The sequence below is a fragment of the Lacerta agilis genome, chromosome 1 (genome assembly GCF_009819535.1).
Source record: "Lacerta agilis isolate rLacAgi1 chromosome 1, rLacAgi1.pri, whole genome shotgun sequence".
In the NCBI taxonomy this organism is placed as follows: Eukaryota; Metazoa; Chordata; class Lepidosauria; order Squamata; family Lacertidae; genus Lacerta; species Lacerta agilis.
In genome coordinates, this window is record NC_046312.1 from 73,974,729 (window position 1) to 73,989,947 (window position 15,219).

Below are 15,219 nucleotides of genomic sequence, written 5' to 3' on the forward strand. Positions count from 1 at the left end.
TCCTTCTTATTACAATGTATAGCCTTCTATACAACAGGGGGAGTTACAGCAAAGACCTTGTCTGATGGGTGATATGTTGCTGCACCTGAAGCAACAAAAATAAATAAAACCCCAATAATGCCAGAAATTAACAAGTTTAATTACCAGGGGGTGATATTTTAGGAGTAAGGAGAGTTTCACATCTAAGCATCAAGTTTACAAATGTTCATGGTTAAGGGCATGGCAGCCGAGAGGCTATAATTGCCACTGACTGCAAATCTAATTTGTACAAAGTGATTGTTGTCATATGTGATCTTACCGCATGGGAAACACATCCACAAAACTATGTGTTTATAGAGGGGGGGGAAGTTACTTCCAAAATGGTAGCCTGAACTGGCGCTCAATTCTTCGGTACGCTGCATTGGGTACTCTTTGAATAAAACTGCAGTGCAGTTCATGAAATCACTCCCAAATGAATGCAGAGACTTCCATTAGGTAGATCATTCAGAGGATTAAAGTATTAATATTAAACTGAAAAGATTCTTACAAATGTCACAATTGCTCATAAAATCGGCCTGGAGCTATTTCTAAATACCCAAGATCATGCACACCACAAAACAAAAACTTGATAGACTAGTTTATCTGGTCTATGGGGTTTGTTTTGTGAGGGGCCTCCTAAAACCTTTGGACGCCAGCAATAATAGTGGATATTTCACAACCAAACCCTTTTCTTACATGCTCTCTACAGGCTGGCACCTCTTTTTCCCTTTGTTCTCTTTCAGCTCCTCCGTATTTCACCACATAACTAAAATACTTTCATGCCCCCTCCTTTTCCTCCTGCTCCCACATATATTTGCTACAATTTACTGGCTTTAAGAACACTGAAGAATACTGTACCATGTATTGCAATTTACTGTGATTCGTGTGCCAGGACTGTAGAACTTCCCTCCATGCATGCAGGGGCATTGCTCCTTCTCAATACAGTTGCCATGACCATCGGACACCAGCCCATCAGGACACATGCATCCAGAGACACATTCTGTAGCATACTTGGTTGAGTGCATGGAAACAAAATGGAAATTGATACAGAAGGGAACAAATATTGGGGGAGAAAATAAAGGCAGCCTTTCATAAAGTGCTGTCGTCATGATACTGTTAGATATTCACCAGCATCATAAAATGTTAGATGGTTCAGTTCACAGGGATGCAGGGACTGTGAAGACTATGTTCAGAGAACGGTAATACTGCAAATCAGTGAAATTATCTGGATGGAAAGATGGTGGTGTATTTACAATGCAGAGTCGACAGGTTGCAAGCCAGAAGTTTAGGCTTTACATTTAAATCTGACAAAGTAGGAGGTGGCACAGCCATGGCTTCCCCCGCCCACTCCTTCCCTGGTTGCCTTGTAAACTTTGTGACACCCCTGGAGTCCTGCCACCATCCCTTTGAAAAATAACCAGCTTGAGCACATGGAGTGGTTAGCGTACATACATCACTGCCACGAGCTTAAACTCTTACACATTGCATGTCTTGTGTTTCACAACTTTTCTGGCATTCTGATCCAGTCGCACTTGGGCCAGCAGAGCTGCAGTCAAAGTAGGACATTGGATAAGGGCAATCTGGAATAAGGACACAATTACCAAGACAAGTAAGCAAGACAGTGTACAACTATGCATAGCACTCAGCAGATTCCAGAACCCCAGATGCCTAAAATGTAAAACCATTCCAACCATCAAGGGCATAGATATATGCTCATAGTTTTCCTTCTCTACGGAAGCCTTATTATCTCTGTCTCCCAATGTTTTACTGTTAGTAACACAACAGATGTGATGCGAGTGATCTGTTGTCAAATCCCCCAATGCTTTTTTCTTTACTTGAAGTGGATTGAGGGATGAGTAGCAGCTTAACTCAACTCACACTCTTTTACAAACTTATTCAGAGATGGAGATAGAGCTTGTCCTAAAGCAGATAGAGGCAACTTTAAAAGCTACATACAAGAGCTGTAGAGAAGCAAATACAGAGGGGATGGGGTTGGATTTGATCCCTAAGTCTAGGATTCTCCAGGGGATCAAGGAGGATCAAATCCTAACTTGTGCATGTGGAACACAACAGTAATTCAAAACAAATGTCAAATTCCAACATCTTGGTTTAAAGTTCCATAGTAAGTAAAAAAAAGAGGTCTTACCTTTCTTTGTTTCTGTATTTCCAATGCAATCCAATTGTCCTCGAATGCACTTGCTAGAGATATTAAAACACAAAAGGGAAGTCTTCACACAAATGCATAAAGAGTGGGTGTGGAAAACTACCCAAGTTCCAGTCATGCAAATAAACCCATCCCCAAGATAAACCACATATGTAATCTATATCTTGCCCCTTGGAAACAAATGCCTTTTAAAATCAAGGTAACTTTAATTAACAGGCTGGTTCTTTTGAGGATTTGCAACAACCTTTTACAAATGTGTTTTGACTATTAACTAAATAACTTTACCACACGAGCTCATCCTTTTGAAATGAACTTCTGGGTTGTATCAGCAGACCCTTGTGGTAACATGGACAGTCCTCTGGAAAGACACATTCTTCCTCATTCATTAGGTAAGTTCCCTCAGGGCAGCTGCAACCATCCACAGGGATGGTCTGGACACTGCATAGCACATCAGGCTCCCTCAGGGACCGGCAAGAGTTGTTGCAGAACTTCACTTCATAGTTGTATACCATATTCTTAGGGCACTCTGTGGAGACATCTTTGCAAAAGAAGCAAAACAAGGGATGGAATGAGCAAAGTGAGTATGCTTATCTTTGACTCCAAAGAACAATAGTTTATTTCATAAGGGAAGCAGCGAGTCTCCTTGTAGGAGGCCCTTCAAAACAAATGAGACAAGCTACAATCCCAAACATAATGGAAATCATTTCCCTTGATTTTAATGAAGCAGGTTGGTTGGCAAAGTCAATGTGATGTACCTAAATTATTAGTTTGTTTTTCACATTTTGCAGGAATTTGCAATTTAAAAAAAATCATGAAATTTACCAGACTTTTCCTGTGAATTTCTGTTAATGAATACATTTTTATATGCACTTTTGACTATGTACAATTTTTGCACACAACACATGTCAGTATGTTGTTTTTACAAATATATTCATTTATGCATGCTTTCCCCTAATATAGGCAGTTCCGTTTGGACCATTGCATCGCAAAGTTCAGATAATGTAAGTGCGAATTTCAAAGGAGGGCCGTGTGTTGGTTAGCATATTGTTTCAGGAAGAGCAAATTTGATGGATTCAGCTTTAAATGCAAACTGAATCAGATTCCACCCTGCCCCCAATCACTATTGGACATACATTGGTTCTGCCCCTGCACACCCATCATTGGGATGGGAGAGAAAAACTGATTGTGAAGCTGTCCTCCTGCCATCATTACACAACCATTCTGTGTGTGGATGCCATTTGATTTAAATATATAAATATATATATATGCTGTATATTCTGGCGTATAAGACTACTTTTTAATCCAGGAAAATCTTCTCAAAAGTCAAAGGTCGTCTTATACGCTGGGTGGAGAATCTGCGGTCGAGTATATCTCAAACTCTATATTTTAACTGGAAAAGTTGAGGTCGTCTTATACACCCAGTCGTCTTATACACCAGAAAATACGGTGTATATATATCAGTCCTGACAGTACTATGTACATGGCAAAGAGCTCACCAAATGTGTTCAATATTACTTTAAGTGTATGCTATTTTGAATTATTAAAAATGGCTTAGGAGTACATGAGAATAACACACCACACCTACCACAGATGTTGTCTCTCCATCCTTTCAAGTGGATGCCTCTTGCGGCACAATCTCTGGCATAGCCAGAGAAAATGCTGCACAGAGCCTCTTTGCTCTTCTCAGCATTGCAAGTGTCGTAAATGCAGTTCTAAGTAACAAACGCAGAAGCAGATACAAGAATCAGTGCTCAAAAGAAGCGTCACATTCACCAACAGATAAATGACAGAATGAGAGTGGGCTCCTCTGTTCAAAGAAGTAGCATGGATTGCTTGTGTTTCTGCCTTGACCGCTTCTTTGCAAGTGTAAACAAGTTCTAATTTCGGAGGAAAGCTCTCTATCAAAGAATGTCCATTTATGACACATATATATGACATTGCAAAGGGGAATTAATGCAGCTCTGTGAGTACAACATCCTCTTTTCCCTCAAGTAAATAATTGGGATATTTGATCCTGCAAGGTTGAAATCATATTCCAGAATTCACTTATCAAATCCCTTTTCTTTCTTTCTCTTCCTTTAATTCTGTTCACCTTTTTATTGCTATAAGAAAATGACACAAAAAATACACCCAAAAAATGAAGAAAGAAAAAGGAGGCGATTCAGTCTTATTTCTTTGTCTCAGGCCTCATTTCCAAGAAATTCATGTTACATTTCTTGAGATATAGCAGAAAGCTGTTCACTTTTCCCAGACAGGCCACCAGAGGGCAACTGGTCACTCACTATACCTACAGCTACTCTTTCACACTGTCAGAAGATGTGATGATGGCTCCACTGGCTCATTTCTTCTTACAAAAGGTAGAACACCCCTGTGGCAAAATAGCTTACAGAGCTTCCATAATCTATTCAACTTTATGGGAAGCAGACATATAGGGCAAGCCGAAACATAGCAACTACTCAGATTGTTGCCTATCTGATCAGAATGCACCTGACATTGTGCCAGATATGAGAGGAGATGTTTTAAAATAGGAATGAATCCATGCCTTACCTTGATATAAGGAGCTGGGTCATTAACAGAATGGCACTCAGCAAATACCCCCTTTGCATCCAGCAGAAGAGCACACCAACGCTGCCCAAATTTTTCTATCAGAGAAAATGAGGATTCCCAATGATTATTTACAAAATGGGAGCCATTCAAGTGCCACACCAATGAGTGAAAAAAATCGCCTGCATTTAACAAGGAGCTTGCTATTATTATTATTATTATTATTATTATTATTATTATTATTATTATTATTATCATCATCATTATCATCATCTGGGCTGCTTACAGCATATATAAAAACATAATCAAACATTAAGAAACAGAATACCTTATATAGACTATAAATAAACCAATAAGTCAATAGATAATAATAATAATAATAATAATAATAATAATAATAATAATAATAGTTTACAGTTATACCCAAATTAAAAGAGCCACCAAACCCAACTAAACACTTAAACAACCCCAACGCAACATAAACAAAACATAGGAACCAAAATTAAAACCATTTTAAACATTTTAGCCAGCAATGTCCCTCTGACCTCCCCCAGGAGCCTCTTTTGGTTGTTCAGGTTGAGTATGTGGCCTGCCAGCGATTTGTATTAGCAATCACATATGTGTTTTTGAAAACACATTCTAATTTTGATCCTTCATTTAGAAAATGAGGAAGCTACCCCATATACTCAGGCTAAAACTCCTAGGCATACACATTTACTTGGGTGTAAGACAATGAATTAACCACGACTTAAGTCTAAGTAAGCTTGAGTAGAGTTAGCCACAGCAAGGGGCAAATAAAAATTCCCTTCTGGTTGTAGAATGAATTGTGGAAGCTTTTGCTTACATCCCGGTTTAACCTGCCAATTTTACCTTCTATTTTAATCAATGTTTTCTGGTTGTGGCATATTTTCATATACAGTGGTGCCCCGCTAGACGAATGCCTCGCTAGACGAAAAACTCGCTAGACGAAGGCATTCGTCTAGCAGAAGGCAGCCCCGCAAGACGAAAAAGTCTTTCGGGCTGCCTCACAAAACGAAAATTTTTCGTCTTTTTTTCGTCTAGCGAAAACGCGGCTTGCATTGCCGCTTCGCTAGACGAAAAACCCGCTAGACGAAAAATTTCGCAGTACGAATTATTTTCGTCTAGCGGGGCACCACTGTATAGGGTTGTTGTTGGGGCTTTGTAAACCATCATAGAAACACTGCTGGAGAGTGGTACGTAGGTCTGACAAATAGAAAAGTTAATAAAAATAGAGGAATGGCTGTCATTCCTCTCATGGTGGAAAACAAAGTGCTGCAGTCAGGGAAAGCATTAAATGAGGAGAAAATACAATACTTTTATCAACACTTTTCTGACAGGGATCCTCAAAGCTGTCTTGAACATCAGCACAGCTGGCCATAGTTTTCCATGAGTTTCCAAACACTGAAGCAGAGTCTTCTACAATCCCACTGATGGTTTGAAAATCATCAGCCTGATCATTGTTGAAATTTCCACAAAGGCCTAGGTAGGTGGGGGAAGGTACAAGACAAAAATCCAGAGAAAGTATTTGAAACAGCCTATCTAACAAAACAAATTCAGGACCCTGTTACAGAGCAGAAAGAGAGCCTTATTTGTGGGTAAAGAAAGGACAGACAAATGGGTGAAAACCAGATTTAGGCTCTGAAAGTCTAATGATACCTATTCATGAATGGGATGTAGATCAAAATGCATGAATGTAATAATATGTAAGGATCCTTGTGAAATCTAGGTCCCATTATTTTAACTATAGTTAGAAGCAGGCCTCATACTGTACTAGAACTGATGTTGGTGGCATGATGAGTCAATCCCAGAATAAAGTAATCCTAACTGACCCAGGTGGTGCTGTGGGTTAAACCACAGAGTCTAGGGCTTGCTGATCAGAAGGTCGGCAGTTCGAATCCCTGCGACAGGGTGAGCTCTCGTTGCTCGGTCCCAGCTCCTGCCCACCTAGCAGTTCGAAAGCACGTCAAAGTGAAAGTAGATAAATAGGGACCACTCCAGCGGGAAGGTAAACAGCATTTCCATGCGCTGCTCTGGTTCACCACATGACCCAGAAGCTGTCTGCAGACAAACACCGGCTCCCTCGGCCTATAGAGCGAGATGAGCACCGCAACCCCAGAGTCGGACACGACTGAACCTGATGGTCAGGGGTCCCTTTAACTGAGTGTGCTTAATTATTGTGAGACTGCATTTTACAATGCAACAGTACAGTGGAGGAGGAAGGTGGTGCGGGGGTCTGACCTGGGTATCATCACGGGGGGGGGGGGTGAGTGGACAAAATGAGTTAAAAAAAAACAAACGGGCTCACGAAACTTTTTAGGAGTGACGTGGTGGCTTAGGTGCCTTCCGGTTCCATGCTGCCTATAACAGCAGCATGGGACTTGCGTCTGCCTACTGCCTCTCCATCAGCCACCCTACAGCTGAGGGGGAGGCTGTCGAGAGGCTCACCCCACCCCCATGGGTGGATCACCCCATCCCCGGCTGCAGGACATGCCCCTGCACCAGGCACCCAAACAGCTAGCTATGCCGCTGCAACAGTAAGAACACAATAGCAGACTAAACACAGCACACAAATGTGTTCATTGATCTGCTCTCTCTCTCTCTCTCTCTCTCTCTCTCTCTCTCTCTCTCTCTCTCTCACACACACACACACACACACACACACACATTAATGACAATTTAGCTGGTTGTTTCAGAGAGCTTGTTGCCCCCAATCCTGCATCTACCTATTACTTGAGGGTGGTAGTAGCAATGTTGGAGATGGCAACTTCATCCCTTTCCTCCATGGTCTCATCAATGACGATTCAGATACATGGGCAAACAAGGGGAAGGGGGCATTGACCAACCTCCTCATTTCAGCAGCATCACACCTGACAGAGTCCCATGGAAACAATGTGCTTGGGATGTTTTGTTCCCAGAGACACTTTTTCCTCCCCAGCTTCCAGATGTTGTTGAACTCCAGCTCTCATCATCCTACTCAGCCAGAGCAAAGTTCAGGACTGATGAGAGCTGTGAAAAGCTCCAGGTTCCCCTTCCCTGATCTAGACATTTGTGATGTCAATTTATCCTTGAGAAAGTTTGCAAATATTTCATGAAATCAGAGCATCTCAAGGTACTTTTTGCAATCTACTAAAAGAAAGTGGGAGTTAATGTGAGGGGAAATACTATACCAGAAGTGTGGTTTTGATAAGTTTCATCTACTGTTATGAAGATCTGCATAATGAGTTTCAGCTGCACTTGAATTTGTACCCGTGAAGAAGTCAGGATGTTGACATAGAATGTAGATGGTCTGAAGAGTGTGACGCCATCTAATAAAAAAACCAGAACATGCCTTCAGCTAAAAACTACACCCAAGTAGGAGCAACCACCATACAAGTACATAAGCTTCATTGGAAATTTGGAGTGAAACTGAACACTGACCTTTAGTTAAAGGCAATACCACAATGGCATTATTGACATAGACATCTCCAGTGGAGCAGACTCTTATACTCTGCAAAGAAAGGAAAAATAAATGCATGAACATTGACAAAACACTTAGCAATCCAAATCCAATATCTGCCAGAAGTGGAGTTTGAAATAGGCAAGTCTTTGGCTAAACTGATTCAGCCAGAGATATGTTGGTGTAAGTCTCTACCCCAGCTCATCTAGGGCTGAGTCGAGGCCAGGATAAGGTCTCAAAAAGGGGTGTTCCAGGAAAGTGGCAGGGGCAGGATAGCACAAGGGGAGACTTAGCCCTATTCCAAACCCTATTCAGCTTGGTGATATGACCGACAAATCCAGTGGAAACTTCCTGCAGAAAGGGTGGCGTACATCAAACTTTATTTTAAAGGCTCTTTTTCCTTCTTCTGGGCTCAGACCAACTCAGCCAGCAGTAGCCCCACACCTGAACAGAGTGTAGAAGAGAGTAATTATCCCAGTATAATGTACTCCAGTGTCTTCCTTGAGTTTGGATTGTTCTGCATTTCTGACAGGTGGTGGCAGCACTTCTAGGCATAACTATAACAACTTACAAGGGCTCCTAAAGTGATTAAAGCATTCTTCAGACAAGTCATAGTGTTGGAAACGCCACATTGAGCAATCTCTCCAATTACCACAAAGGAACCATCTGTGTCCTGAAAATGAAGAGGGAAATACACCATTAATACAGTGGATGTGGCCAGCAACCAGGGTGTAGGTTCATCTGACACATTGCAAATCTTTTGTAGAGGAGATGGGCAGTGGATGCTGAACACTGTCTATATGGCCTCTTCCCCCCCCCCCGCCTAACATGGAGTCAGTGCTGTTATAACAACATGGGAAAGTTTTGCACACAGCTACTTGCAAGACAGACAAACTGGGAAAAGCTAACATTTTTTCCCTGCATATTTCCTCAGATGTAGAACCTTCCAATGCTCTCAATTTAGACAGATTAGACACAGGTGTGACTTTCAGCATATATTGTAGGACATAATATTGAGTACTGTGTATTATTCTCAAGTTTGTGATTCAGGTGCAGAGAAATCATTTCCCTCAGACTCAAAGGGGAAGAAATGAGTCAGTTGCAACAGCAAATACAATGCAGAATTGGTTAGTGCTCATTTACAATTGCAAAGGGCTACATTTACAATACAGTTCATCAGTCTCCTTGAACAAAGCATTTAACGAGACACTTAATTTGAGGTATGTTATGCAACCTCAATGCGCTACTGTTGGTGTCTATCTGTTGCTCCTAAAAGGTCTCAAACAATTTTAAACAAACCCCTACCTTAGCTAAGACATAGTTGCAGTTGCCATGGAAAACGAATTGCTTCTTATCAAATGTTGTTATGTGGAATCCACCTTCTATTTGACAGTTTCCAGAACAAGGCAGCGATATGCAGGACCATTTTCCACTCATGCAAGTACTACAAGACGGAAAGAGTAGCTTAATCCTCAATAACAACAGTACAGACAACACATGTGACCAGCCCTGAACATTTTCCAGAATCAAGAAGTTGAAGCAGGCGATATATTATGTAGTCAGCTTCTCAGCTCAACACACTTTAAAGCACAGCAGCTCTTTTCCTCTCCAATGCTGACTGAAACAGCATGGAATATGGGCCAGGAGTGGAAAGTAGGGGTTGCTGTTTGGTCAACCAGTGGTGTCCAAACTTTTTTCAAAGAGGGCCAGGTTTGATGAATTGAAGGGCCGTGAGGGCCAACCAAAAGGTTGACCAAGGTTGTTAACCTTTTTTTAGGGTTGAAGTTGTTGAGGTTTTTTTTTTTAGGATTTTACCCCAGGAAATAAACCGCCACAGGGGACGGATTAAATCGATTGTCGGGCTGCATTAGGCCCCCGAAATGGACTTTGGACATGCTTTGCTGCCATGTAATTCTTTCTGCTCTCTCCACAATCAGCTGGAGCTGAGCTGAACTTTCTAAGATGACTTTTTCACTGAGAACGTTTCTGAGGTTTTTCAGTTTTTTTACACCAGTAACGGGGGGGGGGGGGGATTTTAGATGCAATGGCCTTGGATTTGTTGCATTTCAAAGTTTTGGTTCTGAACTTCTGAAAGAGAATCTCCTCCAGCAGCAGACTTAGATTTTAGCATAGAATAACCAGTTCTCCCAGTTCTCCCTCAAGCTGATACATCATTATTAGCAAGCTTTTAACAGTACCAGTTTTGGCAGGAGGTGGCATAGGTGTCTCCAGCTGCATAGACTTTGCCTTGAAAGGTGCAGGGGCAGCTGCCAATTGGGATGCATTTTTTGCCCTTGATGTCATCGAGAATGCTTCCTGTTCAAACACAGTGCTTAGTTGTGCTTAGAAGGGAAAAAATAAATGCTACACATAATTTATTATTGGTAGGAAATATGTGAAAGTTTGTGTACTTGTTAGCAGACATCACTTAATAATATGATGAGAAACAAAACAAGCAATGTTATTGGTCCACACTCTGTAAAATGGACATATTCAGTGACCTGTTTCATAGGACTACTGACGGGATGCATAAGGAAAGTTTGGAAAACTACTTTGCTCAGTTAAAATGCTGTGCAAATTATAGATAATAGATCAGGTCAATTTTCTACCTTTAGGACAAAAGCATCCATCAGTACATGGGGCTTTACATATTTTGCTCCTTTCTGGGTTGAAGCAGGTATCAGTACAGGGGTTTCCACATTCTGCATATTCCAGGTTGTTTGGACATTTCAGGACTACAAACCCAAGCAAAGTAAAAATAATGTTATTGACAGTTTTCAAATTAATAATATGGTTTTTAAAATAAATAGCATACTTCTAGTTCTGGTCATTTTTTCCCATTCTTATGACGAACTTAGGTTAGATGCCATTTATTGAAAATGTTTTGAGGTTGTACCATTTTTACAAGATTCCAAAGCATACCAAAGTCTTTCCCTGAGCCTTGAATCAACAGGCACAAACCACAGCTGATTTGTAATAAGCAGACCCCGTTCACTTTAGTAAGGATAGTTAATTAGAGGTTCTAATATAAAGTGAAGAAACTCTGGTTCCAAAGTAGAAAACAATTGGGGAAAGTACTACGGCAGGATACTGGCAGAAGGGGAACTTGGGGAGTACATGTTTCTTTCCGCTCCAAATGTTGGGGAGGATCAGTGTATGTGCCTTAGGGAGAAATTGAATTCAGTTTGTATTAAAAGCTGGATTTAGCAAATTTGCTCTTTCCAAAACAACATGAAAACCAAAACACAGCCATTCTTTGAAATTTGCAGTTGTCCAGTTTTTGCGATGCAGCTCTCCAACCAAGCAAAAATGCATGAATTAGGGGAAAGCATGGATAAGAATGAATAAATTAGTGAAAGATAACATTAAAATGCATATCATGGAAAAAATGCCAGCAAAAAAATGTGCACAGTAGTCAAAACTGCATGCAAAAATGTGAAATCCGCACCCGAATGCTGGTGAATTTTCATGAGACTTTTTTTTAAAGGAAAACATGAAAAATGTTTCAGAAGAGCAGAGAACTGAATTTAAGATTGGAAAAATGAGAAACTGAGAGAACAAAAATCAACAGAACCTTCCATCCCTATCTTCAGATGGGTATTATCCGGATGAGAGCCTATGAATTAGTCACGCCTTTGGACAGTAACACCAGAAGGCAGACATTTCAGGGTGGGGGTTGAAGTTAATGTTGCATTAAAATGATGGGTATATAAAGCTGAAAACCTATCCACCAAAGCTCCACTGACTAAAGTAGGACTTACTTTTGAGTGCACTAAATATCTAGGTTGCCACTCTTGAATATTATGCCCAGGGACTGCCCTACCAATCTCCTCAGGCGGCAGCAGTGTCATACTCCCTGAGCCCCCTGGCCATTCCTCTCTGTTGACCAGCTGCGCTGTGTATGCCACAAGTCTTTTACACCCCTTCAACTAGCCTACTGCCATCAGATGCACTAGACTAGAGGTTACTATCCTGTTGCCTACGCTGAAGTACGATTCAGCTCCCAGTCCAGTCCACTTCTGTACATGGCATGTGGGGTGCAGCAGAATCTGGTCCTTAGCCTCAGCTAGCAGGATATCATAGGCTCACCCTGGATATGCTGGTCCTGCACTTTTGTTCCTGTGAGAATGAAAAATGCCTGAAGAGGAGAAAAGGGCCATTGTGACCTCATGCTGATGTTGCCTACTTCATGAAGAAAGACTAACCATTGTGACCTCATACTGCTACTGCCTGCTTGGGAAAGAGAGACCGGTTATTAGGAACTCCTTCTGATAACCTATTTGTTGTTAAGCTGACAGAGTTTGGACATTATCGAATTTAAGCTGTTCCTATTAGTATAATGAACCCATATCTGTAAAGAATCACATTACATAATATTCATCCACCTTACCACTTTGATTGTGAAACTTGCACTTTTACAAGTGCCACATAATCTTCATTATACATGAATCCGTATTTCAGTGTGGCTGTGTGTGTGTGTGTGTGTGTGTGCACTTGCACGCGTGTGCTGTTAAATAAATTAAATGTAAATCTTTCTTTACTTACAACAGAGTCCCTTGGATCGCCATTTTCCAGGGTCTCCACCTTTGCGGACACAGTCCCGGGAGTACTGACTGAGAGTGCTGCATACACAGCTGGCAATCAGGTCAGAATGAGAAGTTTTCTCAGAACAGCTGCACATATCTTGAATACAGATAGCTAGATAATCATCAATAGCAACCACCCTCTTACAATTCCCAAAGTGGGATAGGGCCTCCTTGCACTTAGATTTCTGTCAAAGAGAGAAAGTGGTGGGGAGAGAGGGGGAGATTGGAGATCTTACATGTACAGCATCAGTACCATAAATTTACTGACTTCTGTGGGGTTGCTTTGATACTTAACATGTGAGGGTCTGGCTCCCTGATCAAAGTATGTGTATCTGCTACTGAGAACACTGTCACCTCTGTTATCTTCATTGAAGGGGGAAGTTCCATGTATATAGCTTTATGCATGTGTGGAGCAATTACTTCCACTAAAGTGAATAGGGAAACATTTGCAGTGAGGAGCTGCCGCCCTTAGAGTGATCAAATGGAAAGCAGGGCAGGGTTCACATACCATGAACAGTGAAACTTACGTATCTATTTTTGCATTTATCTTGCTGTTGAGAGTTGTCTTGCTGCTTTCTTTTGTCTCCAATTACATCAGAACACTTCTCTGTTGGATCATCTACTTTCTGAAGGTTTCCAAACTGCCATGGGAATAGTGGATACCCTGTAAAACCCCACCAGTAATAGGACTTTACTGTGCAGGGTCAATGTGTGGGTTTAGGATTACAGCCTTACTCTCAGTTTTGAACCCATCAATCACCCATGCATGATTTGAAGCATATAGTTTGTACCAAGATATTTCATAATACTGCAAAGTTCACTGAATAGGAAAGAAACAATGTGAACTGTGATAGCCTTCTTTCTTGGTATTTCCTACAAGTGTCACATCAGTATGTTACAAGGCCATGTCCTCTGTCCTCTCTGTGCCCCACCCCCCACTCAGCTATATATCTCACTGCTGGGGCCACTCATGATCTCTGTTGTCTTGAGGGTAAAATGGGGAACTATTTCTACAAACCCAGCCACAGTTCCTGAGATCTTTTCAAAATAGTTAGGATACAAATGTGATGGTTTCTGTTATTATTATTATTATTATTATTATTATTATTAGTAGTAGTAGTAGTATTCAGTTATATATATTTTAAAAACCTACCCTGTAGGAATAAATCATTTTTGTCATTGCCGTCATAGTTCCCACACAAACCACATGTTTCCCCTTTGTAAGTATCTTCTAAATCCAGCTAAGAAAAAATAGGCAAAAAGACAAACAATTTAAACACACATATATACAGATACCTTCATAGCTATAACGCACAGTACTGTTATGAGGTCTCAGCTTGAGCTGCCCTCCAGATAGAACTATATCTCCCATCAACCCCAGCCAGCGTGGACAATGGTCAGGGGTGAAGGGAGATGTAGTCCACAACATCTGAAGGACACCATGATGGCTTCCCTGTTGGATACTGAGCACAATTGCTGCAGTGGTATTACCACACAGAGGCTAGTATTTACTCCATTGAATTCTCTTTCTGAACATGGAATTAAATACCCCTCTTGTTTATTTTTAAACAATGTGTATATATATTATATAGATTATGTATTTTTTTAAAAGCAAGGGAGAAAGAAATGACTGTGCCACAATTAGGCCATAATTAGTGAATTTTTAAGCACACAAGCTGGTGTTGGGTTGTGTGGCTTCCTATTCTAGTGATAAAGTCAGAGATACCAACTAAAACTCTGCCATCTTCCTGACGTTCTCAACAGTAGAATCATTCCAAACATAATTTCAGGGCTCACAAAATGATTATTTATATAAAGAAATTAGCTTTATGTGTATCCCCTTTGTTCATAATATCGCTAGAAGATGGCAGTGTGAGAAGACTGTGGCTACTCAACACATTTTACATGTATTAAAATTCACTAAAACAAATCCAACTAACTGGAGCTTCATACTAGGAGAGTGTCACCCCAATTCCACTTGAGAGTCAGGCCTAGTTTGGAGGTAATTAGGAAATAAGGATAAATGTCTTCTACTAGGACACTCTTCAGACTGAAGGGCAGAAGAATCCTAAAAGAAAGAAAAAGAGGGGGGGAAACAAAAACAAATGAACAAGCACTCTAGTTGTCTCATGATCAAAGATATCCCCAACCCGACCTATTAATTAAGCTCAATGGCCATTTCTCAGCTTTGATCTCTCCCCTCTCAGACCTCCCTTCAGACAACCAAGAAGGACAGATGGGCAGGATGGGAAGCAGAGGTTGGCTATGCCCACATACTTCTGTTTTGGCCAGGTCCTGCCCATGTGTGTGTGTGAGAGAGAGAGAGAGCGCGAGAGAGCGCACACACATACTGTTGTTGCTGTCTTCTCGGTGAGAGACGGATCAATATGTCCCAATATGCACCCATATGCACCAATATGTACCATACTGATGCTGCTTGGCTGAAGGAC

The 15,219-nt window shown here is 41.1% G+C and overlaps 1 protein-coding gene across 1 annotated transcript in view; it reads right to left on the reverse strand.

The window, feature by feature from the left end:
• The window catches only part of LOC117039673 (mucin-5B-like), a 45,607-nt gene that overhangs the window by 27,981 nt on the left and 2,407 nt on the right, over positions 1-15,219 (reverse strand). Inside the window, exons 3-19 of the mRNA XM_033137263.1 lie at positions 14,723-14,837; positions 13,923-14,010; positions 13,297-13,433; positions 12,729-12,954; positions 10,793-10,918; positions 10,382-10,499; positions 9,489-9,627; positions 8,755-8,856; positions 8,165-8,234; positions 7,915-8,052; positions 6,062-6,226; positions 4,730-4,824; positions 3,768-3,894; positions 2,468-2,720; positions 2,165-2,217; positions 1,498-1,598; positions 877-1,028 (exon numbers count right to left, since the gene is read on the reverse strand). Coding sequence (XP_032993154.1) covers positions 877-1,028; positions 1,498-1,598; positions 2,165-2,217; positions 2,468-2,720; positions 3,768-3,894; positions 4,730-4,824; positions 6,062-6,226; positions 7,915-8,052; positions 8,165-8,234; positions 8,755-8,856; positions 9,489-9,627; positions 10,382-10,499; positions 10,793-10,918; positions 12,729-12,954; positions 13,297-13,433; positions 13,923-14,010; positions 14,723-14,837 — 2,205 coding nt within the window. The remainder of the gene's footprint in view (positions 1-876; positions 1,029-1,497; positions 1,599-2,164; positions 2,218-2,467; positions 2,721-3,767; positions 3,895-4,729; positions 4,825-6,061; positions 6,227-7,914; positions 8,053-8,164; positions 8,235-8,754; positions 8,857-9,488; positions 9,628-10,381; positions 10,500-10,792; positions 10,919-12,728; positions 12,955-13,296; positions 13,434-13,922; positions 14,011-14,722; positions 14,838-15,219) is intronic.